Below are 18,223 nucleotides of genomic sequence, written 5' to 3'. Positions count from 1 at the left end.
TTTTTAAGCAAGGAACCTGGCATAGAAGTGCATGCATGCACCTCAGCACTTGGGAGGCTGAGGCCAGAACTGGTTACAAATTGAAACCCTGTTTTCAAAAACAAAAAAACAAGCAAACAATCAAAAACCACAACAAAAAAGAAAAAGGAAGCCGAGGCATTACCTCCGTTGGCAAAACACTGGCCAGTAATTGTGAAGTCTGGGTGTGATGACCCATGCCTTCCAGCTACACACCAATGACTAGGAATTTACAAAGCATCTACACTTCCTTAACTATAAAACTAGTCTGGATTTCTCTTGCAGTTTGGAGGGTGCCTCATACCAGAGATAAAAACCTTGGCCATGGCTTGCTTTGGATATTTCATAGGTCATCTCTGTGTATGACCAAGATGGAAAGCCAGACTCATTAGTCATTTCTCAGTCTAAGATGTGTTCATGACAGATTTCATGACACTCCCATAGCATAATTATTGATTTTCCTCAAGCTTATGCAGAATGAACTATCCAGCCTCCAATTGTCTCTCAAAATGGGGCATGGAAAGTTCACAGATTTTGTAAATTAAAATCAATATTTTCAATCTCTCCTAAAGGTAATTTTCCTAATTTAGTGGACTTTCCCCTAACATTTATTTTCTCTTTTAATTATAAAATGGCAAGTTATTGATTTTCGTATAGAACCTTCTGGTGCCCCCCAGTGCATTTTTATTGCTGATGTCGGATGGGGGTGGGGAGGGAGGGCTCACTTCTTAATGAAGACCTTTAATTACTAGCTGAACAGTATTAATTTGCTTTGATAGATTATGACATTTGCACGTACACACACACACACACACACACACACACACACACACAAAATCCTGGGAAACATTTAGAAAGCCATTTTAAAAGGTTTTTCATTTGGAAGGTTGTGTTTTTTTGTTTGTTTGTTTGTTTGTTTTTTCTGGTTTCACTTCCAGTCATGCTTACTATGAACTCTTTTAATTTCTTATTGACTACAAGTGGGGTGAAACAAATATACATAAATCTACATATTCTAGGAACAGATATAAATCTTTTCCAAAGACAGGTGGGTGTTCTCATATAAAGCTAAGCAGCATTGATTATTTCCCCAAGTCTAATTATCTTCAGACCCTGTGAGGTTTATTCTCAAGACAAATGATTGATAAGTCAATTAAGACACAGATGGGTCTTAAAGATTTTGACCAATATGTATTGGTGTGGACACACCATCTTAGGGTTTAAATAAAATTTGGGGTGCTAATAGAAAAGGAGTATCTATGGGTATCTACTCCCATCAGTATGCCTCAAGTTACTGGGTGTAATTAGAGAGAATATGTCTAAGGATCAGAATAAAGAAGGCTCATAAGGGATTCTTACCACACCCGTGTCCATAGAGAATCCTATTTGCCTTTTCTAATAAAACATGTTGAGATCTGGGGAGATGCCTCAGCTGGTAGAGTGCTTGCCTTGCATACATGAGAACCTGAGTTCCATCTCCAGAACTGAAGTGAAAAGTCGAAGATTCTGACACGTGCCTATTATCTCAGCCTGGGGAGGGAGGAAACGAGGGGTTTCTGGGACCCTACAGTCTAGCTTACTTCTCAAGCCTCCTACCACAGCCTCAAAAACAAGTAGATGGTTCCTGAAGAAAGACACCAGTTATATATCCTCTACATGTACACAAAAAACACACATTCATGTGTACACGCATGTACACCCACATGCACACACATGCAAAAAATCCTTACTACTTGGAAGTGTAGTGTTTTCTTTTTTAGAGATGATACCTATCCAGTAAAATGGTTGATTCAATATACCTTTAATGTTCATAATAAGTGAAGCAAAATAAATAAGAAACAGAAGGTGATTCAAAGTTGTCATAGTAGTACTGACAAATGGCACCGTTCTGATCCTCAATTGCCAGTAAGATCCACAGGGCAGAGCTTCCCCACACTGTATATCATATCAGCCAGCTCATTTCTGTGATTAAATATTCCATCAGTGGGGCTAGAAGGTGGCAAAGCTTAACAAGATTCAGAAGATGTAGCACTTGAACGCACATAACTCACTCCCATGGTTCAGGAACACCCAGCCTGCAAAGGGAAATTGCAATTTAGTTACATTACTCCAGGAGACACAATCGATAGAGAAAGGAAAGGAACTTCTAGTGAATTGCAGATCAAAGATAGCGTTATGTCTCAAAGATGAGAAAGGTTACCATTAGAAAGAAAGGGGAAAAAAATAAGAATATGCAGAGTACGGCAAGTGGAAAAAACCAAGATGATGGGGGAGGGGAAGAGGCCCTATTGCCAACTACTCTTATTAGCAATATTTGAGAAGGGAAGAAGGACTCTTGGTTGATACACCTAAAAATATTTTTCTGTTTGTTTTGAGACAGGGCAATAAAAAGGTACTAAGAGAAAGGGCACGCTGGACTGCAAAGTCCCATTTGAAAGGTGATCAGTTCTTAAAGGAAGCTGATGCCAAGGTCATGGTAGGATCAGGTCCAATAATGAGGGCAGGAGAACCTCACTGACTCTAAAGTAAGATATAAATTTAAGGGATTAATGTGATCACTGAAGTCTCCTCCATTGGCTATGTCCGTATCAGGGAGCCTGGCCTTAGACCGCATCCCATAGAACAGGCGATGGGCTAGTGGATTGAGATCTCAAGGTGAAGCTTAAAAACAAAGAGTTGGGATACAGCACTCTGTGATTGCTTATCTCAAAAGGGCAGGTGCATTTGACCTTGGATTATCTGTACAAATGTGTGGGTTTTCTATGAGTGTTTGGCCACTGTAAACTATGATTCATCTCAGAACTGGGTTAGAGGAAGGTAGCATGGGACCCCTTCCCCACTTGCCCTTCACTGAGTCCAGTACATTTGAGAAGGATGACTTTTTACACTCTTTTGCATGAGTCTCTTTCTAGCTTCTCTCCTGTATTTTGAACATGTTAGCATCTCCAAAATGCAAAATTGTTCAAAAGCCATGGTGTGATGGTTAATATTGATTGTCTACCTGACAAGAGAATCACCTAGAAGTCTCAGAGCATGCCTGTGATGGTGTCTAGATATGGGTGATTAGGGTGAAAAGAATATCGGTGGCACCATTCCAGGAGTTGAGGTCCAGGACTGGATAAAAGGAAGAGCGCAAACTTAGCATGAGTATTCATTGCTCTTTGCTTGCCGACTGTGGACACATGTGACCAACTCCTGTCATGTCTTCCCCACCTGGATAGACTCTACCCTTAAACTGTGAACCACAGAAACCTTTTTCCTCAAGTTGCTTTTCTCGGGGTATTTTATCACAGCACCTGGAAGGGAGACTGGTACAGAAGAGCTCCGATCTCGGATATATTTTATTGTATTTGAAGATTGAGCTCAGGGGTACATGTGTGACATAAACCATGCAATTTAGCATACATCCTTAGCACCTTGGAATACGGTGATGTATGTTTGCAGGTCCCCACTGCCACTCAAAGCCCTCCAAACAATAAATATTCCAACATCCCTCATGGCATGAATGTCCTGACATCCCCACCCAGAGGAATAGGCTGGACTTAGATGCTGAGTTTTGTCCTTAAAGAGAATGTTCTCGCCAACAGTGACCTTTGGCTCTGGGATGCTGTGTATAATTTACACATCTGCTAAATTCAAATGCAGTGCACTTCAGTGAGCTGGAACAGGGGCATCCAGATTTCAGTCCCCAAGCAGAGGATTTGCAGCCTGAAAATGTTCCACTTCAGAGACCTTATCTTGTACATCTGTTTACCTTTGCCTCTTCATTGGGATGAGAATCACTTTGCTTCATGCCCTCTTCTCCCCCCATCTGTCTTATCAGATTTCACTCCATCCTGGCCCACATTTGGCCTTAATTTTTATCTGCGTCCTTCCCTGGCCCGCAGAGGGAACACAGCTCATCTTTGATGGAGCCTGTAGGGGGTTTTGATCTTCAGATAGGATCAGGACTTGCTGAGATGGTTAAAATAAATGCATTTTTAAAATAATTTTGCTGGGGTTTTTTCTGTTGCATGGAAAGTCTGTCCAAGCTTGCTCCTCCAAAGGCAAAGGGAGGCAGGACTTTTCTGGTATAAGAAGAGCTGCAAGTAGGCCACACAGAAAGGGTGACTTTCAAGTATTTTGTTAGGGTTGCACTCTTGTGGTTAGGGTTAGCATGAATGCATAGAACTCCAATGATGCACCTTAACTGTGCTAGACTCATCATGGAATGACCAAAGAAGAAAATCGCTGCAAATTTAAAAAATGCTACCAGTTTGCTGCCTTTAACTCATTCACCATGCTCACACATGCATAGTATGTTTAAAATATAATTTGTATGTGGGCTTATGTGTATGAGTGTGTAATTGCCATGTCTACCTTATTTGAAATCAGGGTCACTCTTTGGTTGTTTGTGGATGTCTGTGTGAGGCTTGCTGATTTGTGGGCTTCCAAAGTTTCTGTCTCCACCTCTCCTCTCTCAGTTGGAACACTGGGGTTACATACACAAGCCACCATGTCCAGGTTTATGTGGCCTCTGGGAATTCTAATTCAGATCCACAGGCTTCTGCCTTGCCCTTTGACCATCTCCCTGTCCTAACTCAGTCTTTAGTATGAAGTTATAGAACAAAGGCCAGACACTTAGCCAAGGTAATAGAGCCCAACTATGTTTTCCTTCAAATACATAAGGGTTTTGAAGGATGTCAAACTGTACACTCAGTGTCCAAAAAGCTACTGCAGGACCTTGTACCCATGCACATATGCGCACACACACACACCACCACCACCACCACCACCACCACCACAACAACAACAACAACAACAACAACATTATGGAGCTTGCACATACATACACATGCATATGCACATAGACACCACCAATAACACAGAGCTTACACACACATGCATATGCACACACATACATGCCATTGCTAACAACAATCATTGTACCTGCATTAAGAACCAAAGGATGATATAAATTGGGTCTTTAAGGATAAATAGGAGTTCATCTCACAAAAAAAGTAGAAAAAGTTTATTGCAGAGGTAGGAAGGTTGGTAGAGTCCCAGGGCATCCCTCAACCTTTAACTTTAGACTCCATTAAGAAATTCTAAAGGAATAAAGAAGACACAGGGAGTCAAACTTTATGTGTTAACACGGGTGGGAATTTCTGGGCAACGTTAAGTTCTTTCCGAAGGCTGAGGAGTATTGATCTGCTGAGATCAGAGGATACCTTCAACAGAAATGCTGCTGAAAATACCACAGGAAGGAATATGCATTCTGGAGTGCATCCTCTGAGGGGTAGGCTGTCACTGAAAGTGCACCTCAAAAACAAATCCATGAAGATGTCTGCTGGTCCATTACACCTCCAGATACACAGAGCTATCTGATGAGGAAGGGTGGTGTGGGTAAAGGACATATATGGCCTGAAAGGAGGAACTTGGGGGGAGATCATTAAGGGAGACTGTATAACTAGCAGAGATGGGAGAGATGAAAGGGAATAAGAGTCTACTAATGCACACTTCATTAGGAAATTATATAATGACATAAGACATTCATTGTATGCCAATTTTAAACATTAAAAATTAAAAGAACAAGATAAATCATTTAAATTATACTACATACAGATATGAAATTATAAGACAATATGTTAAAAGTTTTACTTTTTAAAAAACCCAAAATACCCAGATATCATTATTTATAAAGGCCATTACTGCATTAGGGGAATGGCTCAGTGGCTTGCAAGCCAAAGGACTTAAGTTTCAGTGCCCCAAACCCATGCTAAAAAAAGATATTAAAATTCAATCTGTAGAACCCACTTTTATAAAAATGGTATTATTGGCGAGCATTTATAATCCAAGCACTGAGTAGGCAAAATCAATTCCTGGGCTCACTCGCCAGCCAGTTCAGCCTGCAAGTAAAGTTCCAGGCCAGAGAGAGGCCCTGTCTTTCAAAGAAAATTAGGATTCATACTCAAGGCTGTTCCCTGTCCTCTGTGCACACATGCGTGCGCGTGTGTGTGCACACACGCATAAACACACACATGTACACACACACACACACACACACACACACACACACACACCAACCTCTACTCATCAGCCCCCGAACTGAACACTTGATTTAAGCTAGAACTAGATAGGAAGTGATCACAGAACCAGTTTCCTTCACTCTCAACCTCTTTCCAGGCAAGAGAATTGCCAGATACCTCAAACAGGAAGCAGTGAAGGTCTTTTGAACTACTTATATTACATTGCCCTTTAATTATAAGTTAAATGCTGTAAATTAGTATTTTTTGCTTCCCACATTGAGTATTCTTTTCAAAAAATACATATAGCTACTCCTATTTGTCCAACTGATTTGGACAAGTAGACTTAAATTGGCCAAATATTTTATCATACCCTTTATGTTAATTATGTGTTCTTCAAATTTAAAACAAAACTATTTCATTTTTAATTTTTAAAACTTCTAATTTTTAAAAAATATTTTCTAAATTATGTGCATATGGGGAGCATATATGCAACCAAGTACAATGGTACTCAGAGGCCAGGGCATCAGATCCCCTAGAGCTGAAGTCCTAGTTGTTTGTGAGCTGCCTGGTGATAGCTGGGTGCTGGGAACCAGGGTCAGATCCTCTGCAACAGCAGATGAGCTCTTAAGCATTGAGCATATCTCTACCTCTCCACCTTTCACTGTCTTTTGAAAATGTCATAGTGTTGAAGAACCAGCTCACACATGGCACATTCCCACTTGGGTAAACCATATCACTAGGAGTTAATGTGTTTCTGGAACTTCCTTAGAACTGTTACAACCCATTACAGGCAAAATATTGGTTTATGAAAAATTAATAAGGCCAGGGGAAAACAGAATTCAGTATCTACATTAGCTATTTACACCAAAAGAAAACAGCCAGAATTAATTATGCCACATGCAACATTCTAATGGGGTTTTCATTAACTGTATACCATTATGGAAACTAAGCAAGGATTATTCAAAGAATAATGCCAATGGCTGTTATTGTTTCAGAGATTAAATTAGTTAATGGGTTACATATTCAAATCTGATGCAAAGGTTAATCGATGTACAGTAATCATTATATTAAGCCCTTTATCATTCTAAGACATAAACACCCTAAAATTACTGATGCTTTCCCAGGGGGGAGGAAGAAGCATTTATTTGGGCCTTTCTAATGTTTCTTTGATGTGCATGTGATATGAAGACAATTGGAACCCTGGATGCTGTTAATCATTCTCTGTCATTTTTGAGAGTAAGTTTCACTACCTGAGATATTATATTTGCTTTTATTCTATGGTGCATACTAAGTGCTCTCTCTCTCTCTCTCTCTCTCTCTCTCTCTCTCTCTCTCTCTCTCTCTCACTCTCAAATGTGTGTGTGTGTGTGTGTGTGTGTGTGTGTGTGTGTGTGTGTGTGTGTGTGTGTGTGAACATTATTTCTGGGAAGCATTTTTAAGTAACTGTTCCCAGTTACTTTTTGAGAGATTCAAAGATGAAATTTATTCTCTCTTAAGGAGGCAATTCAAGATGTTGGGCTCCTCAAGTCCAGAAAAATAGCCAGAGCATCCTAAAATATTATATGATATGTTATGTGATAGTATATAGAATTTAAAGAGGAGACATGGGAGCCTCTTCAGGCAGTTTTTGAGACTCTTCACTGTTTTAAGGGCCAGCCATATTCCCAAGGCTATGATGGGGAGGTGGAGAGAAAGAGTGAGAACCTCAGGTCATAGCCCAGACCTGCTAGATTGCAGCCTGCGTGGAAAACACCAGACAACACATAGCATAGTGGGCTGTGAAATGCATGGCTCTGGATCACCCTTTCTATGTGTGGGCTCTTGTATCCCTGAAGTCTAGACAGTAGGAAATAAAAGTGATTTCCACTGCTTCTGCTGCAGCTCAGTTCCAGACATTTCATCATTTCTACTCCACCACCACACCCATTGGCTCACAGATTTGAATAGTGAGTCAAAAAGTGTGAGGCAATATTTTTTAAAAATCATATCATCAGAAGATGGAGAGATAGCTCAGTCAATAAGGTCTTTGCCATGTAAGCACTGAGGACCTGAGTTCAATCCTCAGAACCCACATAAAAAGAAAAACCAGGCATGATAGCACTAGCCTAATCAGTAGCCCCAAGCCAGTCAAAAATGACATCTGAGGCTGTCCTCTGATATTCACCTCTCTCTCTCTCTCTCTCTCTCTCTCTCTCTCTCTCTCTCTCTCTCTCTCTCTCTCACGCACGCACGCGCGCGCGCGCGCGCACACACACACACTACCCCCACCCCCACCAACAAAACCATGTTTGTAGATTTTTCATTGATTTTTTAAATGAAAAACTAGATAAATTTTGATCAGTATTGATAAAATAATGTCGTTTGAAAGATTTAGTGTCAGCTTTCTGAGTAGAGGGTAGGGTATATCTAGACAAGGTTGCTGTTAATGTGACTTCAAACAGTGGGAGGATAGTACAAAATATTACAAAATTGAAGAGAGGTGGATATCATATATTTTAGCCTCTGCAGCCCTCGGGCTTCTCTTGTCAGTCCCTACTCCCTGTCAATAGTACAAAGCAGCTATACACTGTACTTATATAAGTGAACATGGCTGTGAGCCAATAAAACTTTATTAATAGACACTGAAACAAGTTTAAGACCAGTTCACTGGCCAACAATGGTATTCTGTTCATTTCTTTTCAATTGTGTAAAACTGAGTCTTAGCATGCAGAGCATAATAAAAATTGGTGGTAGCCAGATTTAGCTGAAGATGATATAATTTGTTGACACCCAATTTTGAAAATATTAAACCTCAATTTGAAGAGTCTTTTTTGAAATCATTTGCAGTTAGCTCCACAAATCAATGTGACTGTCAGCAAGATCCTAAATCTTTTTGTTTCTGTATCCTTATCTGTGAAATGGGTATAATTATATAAATTATATATAAATATAGTGCCATATTATATTGAGACAGGGTTTCACTATATATCCCACTATGTATGTAATTCCTGCCTAGAATTCATGATCCTCCTGCCTCAACCTTCCAAGTGTTGAGATTATAGGTACCTGCCACCATACCTAGCTAATAGTTCCTACATTACAGGTTTTTAAGGCAGATGATAGTTCAAAACGTAATTGGAATTTCTTGATGGTTCACTGAGAAATTTCTGGGTGCTGGGGAACTAGTTCAGTTGGTAATATGCTCTCCGGGCAAAAATGAGGTTTATAATACCAGCACTAGGAAGGTAGAGACAGGATGAGTCAGGCATCCAGCCCAGCCTTCTTGTTGAGCTCCAGGTCAGTAAGACACCCTTTCTGCACAGTTAAAAACATGCAGCGAATGGAACACTGCCCAATGTTGGCCTCTGACCTACACATACTTGTGCATACCCGTATGGCATGTATGTACACACACACACACACACACACACACACACACACACACACACACACACAACAAAACTTCTGAAATTATTGTTGGTAATCTTAATCTTATATTGAGTTAAGTATTTTCTCTTAAAGCTACAGGAAGCCTAAAATTTGGTTAGAGTGAGCTTCTTGAAATTTTATACAAATAATAAAGGAGAAAATTATAAACAGGTTCTTGGAACTACTCTTGTAACTTTTATGCAAAGCCTAAAACTGTGCCAAATTAAGAAGTGAGAAGAAAGATAAGAAATGATGCATTTCTTTATGAATATTATGAACATCAAAACTTGGAAAAATAAATTAGGTTGAAGGATTATTTACAGAATAGATTTGCTTCAGGGCCCCTTTAAATATGGAAATCTCCCAGTACAATTAAAACACGTTTCGATTTATAAGAATTATATATACATGCAACATTTCCCAGTGACATATGTGCCCAGATAAATGGAAATATCCCTTACTGGGAGCTCTATTGTAGCCCTTCAGAAAAGCGCATCTTTCAGGCTGGTATAAGAACATTATGCTTCTAGAAGACCAACATATTAGCTTTAGTTAGGTTAGCTTAATGCTAGTCTGATGTTCAAAACTGTATGACTTTAGAAGCATCTACAGCTCTTTGTGGCTTTGGATTCATTTGTCAATTAGAAACAATGTATTCTCTTAGAGACTTAATGGGAACAGCCTAAAACTTTGAGTCTAGCAGAGGTTTGAAGCTGGTAAGGCACGACCTGTGAGGACAAGCTGATAAGGTGTCTCATTGATCCTCAAGACAAGATCAGTGAGGAGACTGTTGTGTGCACTAGCTTGCTGGGATCTAACAAGGCATCACAGACAGAAATAATTATTTTCAAAATTCTGAAGGCTAACAGCAAAAGAGTAAGGTGTTGGTGGGTTGGAGTCTCCTGTGGACCCCTTTCTTAGCTTGTGAAGATGGCTGCCATCTTTGTGCATTCATCTGGTCTTCCCTCTTGGCAAGACTGTATCCGAATTGCCTCTTGGGAGACCAGCACTCTTGTTCCACGAGGGTCTACCTCATTTAACTCAACTGTGATATTTGAATATCATCACTTGGAATGTCAGGCTCTGAACTCCTGAGGCTTAGGACTGGACCACAAGGGTTTCTGGGACATGCAATCTCTTCCATACCAGAGGTTAGGGCTACACACCTCTCCCTCAGGCAGGAAAACTCAGAGGGTCCTCTCAAGGATTATATAGTTCGTAACTGCATAGCTGCCCACCTCCCCAGTTCACTGAGTAAGTGGCACTAGAAGGGGCTGCTCTTGCCCAGGTTGCCGAGCAGGACAACTGCCTATTATGTGTTAGATGAGAAGGACAAAAATAATATTGCATTTTGTTCCGAGAAGTGCTTTCCTGGCACTCAGGAAGCCTGGGGTTCAATCCACAGCAGCTAAGAAACTGGGTGTAGTAGCATGTGCCTGTAATCCCTCCCAGCGCTTGAAAGCTAGAGGCAGGAAGATCAGGAGTTCAGAGTCGTTCTTGGCTACATAGTGAGTTGGAGGAGAGCCTAGTCCACATGAGGCTGTTTCTCAACAGAAAAAAACAAAACAAAACAAACAAACAAAAAAAAAACAGGAGGAAAAATCTTTAGAACAGATCTCTCAAGCCAGGTGGGCACTTCCAACCCTGTGTGTATCCCTATATGGCTGCTGTTTGTTTGGTTATGTAAATGTCTGAACCTCTGGATTAGAACCCCTTGTGGTAATGTCTGGAAGGAGACCCCATTTCCTACTCACCCCAGATGGTTTTAGATTCCATAATGGATTAGAGTCCAGTGCTGCATAGGAAGAAGTTGGCAGATTTCTGTTTCAGCAAGGTGCCCATTTCTCAGGTGCCAATAGCTAGCTGGGTTATTCACTTAGGATCATTTTCCTACTTTTAAGCTAATTTTTAAAGCTTTTTAAAACCACTCAATAATGACAGAAGCAAGAGGCAAGCATTTCCATTGGTGAAGTGAATAATTATTGGAGCCCAAATACCCTGCTTTTCCTCCAGAATTTGCCTGACTGACAATAAGGTTTCTGGGGGAAAAATACATAGGTGTTTTTGCCTTTAAAAAAATGTAAAAGAACAACACTACCTGGCCTTCTTAACTGGGGGGTAAGTTAAAGGCATGTAAATATTCCTTGACAATGTAGAATATGAGGTTCTTTTTCTGTATCTGGAGTTTGGCTCAGTGGGAAAACTACTTACCTTGGAAGACCTGACTTCAGTCCTCAGACTCCATGGTTTGTTTTTAACCAAGCCAGGCACAGTGGTGTGTGCTTATAGTCTCTGTAATTTCATAGTGGAGACTGGAAGACTTCTGTGACTCTCAGCCAACTAGCCTAGGCTACTGGCCATGCTCCAGGACAGTGAGAGAACTTGTCTCATGTTTTTAAAAAACATAGTGGATGGTGCCTGAGAAAGAACTCCCAGTGTTCACTGTTTTTCCTCTGGCCTCCACGCACACCTCACACATGTGAGCACACATACATATACATTTCTTTCCTTTAATTTTTTTCCTATAATGTATGTTAATGTTGTTTTCCCATCTCCCAACTCCTCCAGATCCTTCCCTCGTCCCCAACCAGACCAATTCCGAACATTTCCGGCATTGTTGAACTACTAAGCTTTGTCGGCCTTGCCAGTCTTGCCTGCTACAGACTAGAGAAAAAAATTCTTGCCAGCCATAATTATAGTTAATGAAAATTGTCCTGAAATAGGTTATTAATTTTATTAATCCCAGTGAATCATACAATTGATCACATAGGCTCAGGTTGGTACTCAGAACCATTTTTTATTGTGTTTGTGTGTTTGTCTTTGTCCCTGACTATGTGAATTTTAGAAAGGGTAGTATGCTGGGTGTTTTCAAAAGAAAAAAAAATGCAAGAAGTTCCACAGATAGCCTCCAGAGCTAGCAAGTCACTCGGCACATTGTAGACACTTAAAAATCCCTGCACACTGAACACTGATCCTTACAACCCCATCTTTTCCCACATGATCCAAGGAACAGGCTGAGCTCAGGCAATGAGCTTTTTCACTCACTCAGCCCTTGGCCTTCCTCTCACACACCTTGTTATTTCACTAGGTGAGCAACAGGAGAAAATGCATGAGGAGCCCAGCAGAGAACTCTGCTTGAGTGACTTGACTAGCATGGTGGAGGTTTGTCTATAACTCCCAAATTATGGGTGAGGGCAGCTGGATCCCATGAGCTAACTGCCAGCCACCTTGCCTAGTCTAAAGGGGCAAGTTCCAGGTCAGTGAGATGCCCAATTAGTTGGGCAACTGTAAACAACGACCCCCATATCTTGTCCTAGCCTAGAAATCCAAATCAAGTTGTTCAGCCTATTAACAAGCACTTTTACCCATGTACTCCCATGCTTGTACCAACACATACACACACACACACACACACACACACACACACACAACCTGGAGGAAAGGTAGAATACATGAGTGTCTTAGAGATAACTTGAGAGTGTATTTGAGCGCCAAGCAAATGAATTCCCAGCCATGAACATCAGAAAGTAGAAGGCACCTCTCAGAGAGACGAGTTGGAAAAAAGCACTATTTTTAGCAAAGAAAATAAAAATAGATCATGAAAAAAATTGTTCTAATTTTCCTCCACTCATTAGTCCCTGCCTAGGGTCAGGTATCTCATTGGTGCCAGGAGTAAACTGACAAGCATGATTTGGCCCTGCTTGGGGGGTTCTGCAGGGAAAACCATATGTAAATAGGGGAAAGATCTGCCGGGGAATTAAAATGAATATGATAAGACATGAGAGAGTAATTAATTCAGACCTGAGGAGTGGGACTGGAAGAGGTCACTTTTAAACTATGCAGAAGGGAAACAGGAAAAGACAACTTCTAAAAGAGCTGCACCATATGCAATTTACTAATGTTCAATCCTGTCAGAGGCAGAATGGCTAGTTCCATCTGATTTAACTCAGGGTTAGGGCAAAGAGAGCATAGAGATCTCCCTCCCTAACAACTCACATCAATTGGCAGCAACGTGCCAGGAGCCAGGTTCAGAATGATTCTGGACACTCCAGGACAATACAGACGAATAGGTGACATTAAAACTCATTAGTGATGTCTGCCCTGGCTGCAGAGCGGTTAGGTAAGAGTGTAGTTTAGGCCCATTGTTACTCTCCATGTACACAGAGTTTAATAAGCCAAGGAAGATCATGTGTAAGATACGCTGTGGCTGTAGATGCTGGTTCACAGTAGTTGCACGGTCTCTGTTAGAGGTTGGAAGAAGACAGAATTCAAGGAACTCTGGGAGGCTTTGTATATGCTGTGTTGGGAAGTGTTCCAATGATTTTGTAAACAGTCTTTATAGGGCTGGTTGTACCCTATTAACTACTTGACCTACTTTTAAAACAAATATGCATTAGCAAACCCTCTCCCTGAGATGCATGGAGGCTGCCCCATTCCTCTCTGCTGCTTTGTTATTATTGAATCCAAGGCTTTCCTTTAAACAAAGGTCACAAAATGGGAAGATAACTCACTATAAGCACTTTGCAAATTAAATTAGTGAATGTTTTTAGGTAAAATAAAACCCAGGTCTTATGACCAAGCATAGATTTTGTTTTACAAAAGGTCAAAGTCATTGCATAAAGATTGTTTCGTTTTGTTCTGTTTTACTACTAAGAGAGCACTCAAAGGAGTGAATACAGCTTGACTTCTCAGGACCCACAGCTCAAGAAGAATGAGAGAGCTTCATTACGCCCTGCCAGGGTTTAGCTTTCTATTGCGAATCTGTGTTGGGTCCCAGTGGAATTCTACAGACTGTACTGAGGATATAGAAACTTGACCCAGGGGCTTTAACAGCAGATACTGAAATGGCCTTTAGCTGTGTTTTGGCTAAAATTAGATGGTCTTCCTTTTTTGAAATTCTGGCACAAGGAACCTCAGGCTTGTTGTAAAGGTTGATTTTTAACCAGGGATGTGCAAGAGAGAGTGGTGGGGAATTGTCTCAAAATCCATTCCAGCAGGATCCTCCTCATGTTGGAGATTGAGAAATGTAGCTTTCTCTGCATCCTATAGTAACCTACATGTCTCTGTAAGATTTTTAGCAACGAGCAAACACAGGACAGATACCCACCCACAGGAAGTGCTTTAGAGAGGACTTGTTGCCTGTTCTGGTGTGTAGTTCACCTCTCAGTGACCGATTTTATAGCTCACCCCTCCTCACTGGGGTTATCTGCTCTTAATATTCTTGCCAGTCGCCTATTGCAACCAGAAATGTTTATGGAAAGCTAGTTAGACCATGGTATATCTCTTGTATGATGATAAACTTAATAAAATAAAAAGGAGAAGTTGAATTTAATTCAGCAGAAGTTGATCATGACAAGGGCCCACCCAAGTTCTTAATGTACTGACTCTCAAGCTATGCCAGTTGGGTTCATTTTTATGCCAGGACTATTTTGAGTGCCAAGGAAAAGGAGGGATAGATGACTCTTCTCCAAGTACAAGCATAAAATAGGTGTGATGTATTCAAGCTACTTTGCTGAGTGACGGGAATAGCATTAATAGAGATGGTGACTGGAGGAGGAAGAGATAGGTTTAAGGTTTCAATGAAATCTTTGTGTTTTTTTGGGAGGGGGGCAGGGAGAAAGCTCAGTTGGTGAAATATATGTCATAAAAGCATGAAAAGGGCTTAGTTCAGATCCCCAGAATCCACATAAGAAGCTCAGTGTTCTTCTAGTCAGCCTACCTGAATTAGTTATCTCAGGTTCCATAAGAGACTTCATCAAAAAAATAAGTTGGAGAACAGTAGAAGATATTTGATGTTGATTGCTGACCAACACACATATACACATACACATACACATACACACACACAGAGAGAGAGAGAGAGAGAGAGAGAGAGAGAGAGAGAGAGAGAGAGAGAGAGAGAGAGAAGGGAGGAGCTTTATTTTAACCTGGAAATTATTTTCAAACTCCAGAGAAGTACAGAGGGAAGATGGGCACGGGTTTGAAGGAGAATTGTTAGAATCTCTCCAATGTATCATATATCAAGTTAGAACATGAAGGGGTTGGGCAGTGTACAGGGCAGGCAGGAACATCAGCTTTATTGTCTCTGGAACCCAAATGACTCTTGGGAGTTTTAACTACATGTCGGTTGACCTTGGTGGCATGTAGGACAGGATGATAGACCCCTTCCACAGGGTGGCCTTGCTCCTGAGATCGGCTTCTTTTCATGGAAGACGACATTCAGCTGCAGTATCAAAATAAGGGAGGAAAGCTGACCCTGCCAGCCAGCGAAGTCAACAGAAATCACAGGGAGGTATTTTCAGCACCCCTCAGGGGTTTACCACATCTGCCCCAAGCCCTGCTCCTTCTCTCCAGCCTTTGAGCTTGCCGTTAACAGCAGTAGCAGAGGCAAATTAACCCTCAAAAGAGGCCTCAGGCCAATCATCCTTGATGTGAGTGGGTAGTTCAAAGCATGGCACAGGAGTAGGAGATGTCTCAGGACTCCACCATCCCTCCCTGCTGTAAATTTCCATTTTACAAGTAGAAGGCAGCTGCCCTGTCTTTTACATCAGGTGGAGGCAAAGCCTCACTGCAGTGCCTGGCTGTCTGCAGGTCAGTTAAGCCGACTCTGCAGCAGGAGGCAGGGAGCTCCTGGGATGCAACCCGAAGCAAGTAGACCAGCAGTCATCTCCCACAGTGCTGGGCGTGCAGCCAGGATGGGGCACAGCAACAACATAGTCGGCCTTCTTTCCTGCCTTGCCTTCCTCCCAGCCTAACCCTAAAGTCATCCACCAGGACAAAAGTTTAGGACAGGGATAGGAAAAGTTGCCTCTAAACAAATCAATAGGTATAGGTGTATTTCCCATTTGTGGAGTAATTATTACATGATATGGACACCTTTTGAAGGTAGGTATGTTTATCCCTGTTTCTCAGATAGGAATGGTGAGGCCCAGAGAGGCACAATGGATAAAGACTGCATAGCAAAGGGGTGTTTCAGTCCAGTTTACTGTCTGGTTATTATTGATATTTTAAGTTTGTTTAAATTAGCATATATTAATTATATATGATAAAGGCTTCCATTATGACATTTCATGTATATAGTTTTTCATCAGTTCCTCCATTATCTTCTCTTTTTCTTCTCCCACTCATACTAATTACCTTCTAAAGTCTCTCTTGCACTTTCTTTTTTGGGGGTTGGGATCAGATGCATTTACCTGGAGATGCTTACAGGGGCATGGGTAATGGGTTTGCTGCTATTTCTTAAGATCCCTTTTGAGAATGCCATATCACTCCCATTGCTATATGAAAGTGGGCTGTACAGCATTAACCAGACCCTTTAGGTAACCCTCATGTGAAATGGCATGGCATGCATTTGGTGGGCTATGGAAGTGGGTGGGTTTCCTCTGGGCTCTTGGGCCTCCTATGCTCAGAGGTGTGGCTGTGTTTTCATTTCCCTGCCTTTCTTGTTTATGTTACCATGCTCTTAGATATAGTGTGCTGTCCCCAAACCAGACACCATCTCTTTCTCTCTCTCTTTCTCTCTCTTGTAGGCACGGTGCTGTTGTGCCAGGCCAACCAGGAGGGATCTTCCATGTACAGTGGCCCCAGTTCACTTGTATATACTTCCGCAAGTAAGCCCACAGTTGTGGCTCTTTTTGTTTTGTGCTATGTATATATGAGTCCACTCACCTCCTTGCCATGTATGTCTCTACCCCTCCTTTAATGTCCTTCAAGGTTTCCTCTCCATAGGGTGGAGTGGAGTTTCATAAACATGTCTGTTTCTTCATTGCCTTAGTATCTAATTCTCTGTTTGCTCCCATTCGTAGTAATCCCACATCCCTGATATGTACTAGCCATCCTTCATTAAACTTGTCATGACTAACTGCCATGATGGGATTTGGACATTGGTTGTTGGGGAAGGTTGTGGGAGGAAGGGAAACAAGGCCATTGCCTACATTTATCATAGCTCTGCAAATTAATGGTAAAGAATTTTAAATGTGCAAGCCACCCAAAAGTGCCCCACAGCCTAGCAGATGTCTTGATCTGTCTCTTTCTTTATATGGAAGGTTCACCATGGAAAACATGGCCAGCTTATGGCTAGTTTGCAAAGCTTTCAAGTCCAAAGTAAAGGGAGATACATTAAGGTTTTTCCAATTTAACTGGAAGGCAGCAATACAAAAATGTTCTGATTAAATTGTGTGTGTGTGTGTGTGGATAGATAGATAGATAGATAGATAGATAGATAGATAGATAGATAGATAGATAGATAGATAGATAGATGATAGACATATAGATAGACATATCAGTATATATGTAAATATGGCTACAGAGAGGCAGTGGCAGGAGAGAAAACATAAGCTTGGAGAAAAGGCCTGGGGAGCACCATACCTGGTCTCCAGAGCATACTGGAACTCTAAAGGAGCCTGGGCCCTTTGGGTCTCCTCCTCCTTAGCCTGTGCGCTCTTTATTTGTTATCTAATGCAGGTACACTATGTAGTTCTGGGAGATTCCCTTAGTTGTCAAATGTGTCCTCTTCAGTGTTGGTGCCCAAAAGTTAGTCTGCAGGTTCTTGGAAAGGTCACTGGCTTCAAAACAGGGTAAAGAAGGGTAGAGTTGAAGTGGAGGTTCATGATAGTCACAAAAATGAAAGGAAGGAGAATCGTCACTGCTGGGGGAAAACCCAACACCTCAATTCCAAAAATGTGAGAGTGGGACAAACTAGATAGGTCACCTGAGGCCCAAACTGTAGTGGTGACAGCCCTGGGATATACTGGGTGTGTAAGAGGTGGAATAAGCAGCTATTGCATGTT

General features: G+C 41.4%; 1 protein-coding gene across 29 annotated transcripts in view; it reads left to right on the top strand.

The window, feature by feature from the left end:
- Rbfox1 (RNA binding fox-1 homolog 1) overlaps positions 1-18,223 on the top strand; it is a 574,719-nt gene that overhangs the window by 478,336 nt on the left and 78,160 nt on the right. For 23 of the 29 annotated variants that reach the window (XM_076577914.1, XM_076577927.1, XM_076577917.1 and 20 more), the window contains one exon: positions 16,964-17,044. The exons of the other annotated variants lie outside the window; for them this stretch is intronic. In XM_076577914.1, coding sequence (XP_076434029.1) covers positions 16,964-17,044 — 81 coding nt within the window. The remainder of the gene's footprint in view (positions 1-16,963; positions 17,045-18,223) is intronic. 29 annotated transcript variants of the gene reach the window in all.

The sequence above is a fragment of the Peromyscus maniculatus genome, chromosome 8 (assembly GCF_049852395.1).
Source record: "Peromyscus maniculatus bairdii isolate BWxNUB_F1_BW_parent chromosome 8, HU_Pman_BW_mat_3.1, whole genome shotgun sequence".
In the NCBI taxonomy this organism is placed as follows: Eukaryota; Metazoa; Chordata; class Mammalia; order Rodentia; family Cricetidae; genus Peromyscus; species Peromyscus maniculatus.
The sequence above is the reverse complement of the archived record's forward strand: the minus strand, read 5'-3'. Positions and strand labels throughout refer to the sequence as shown.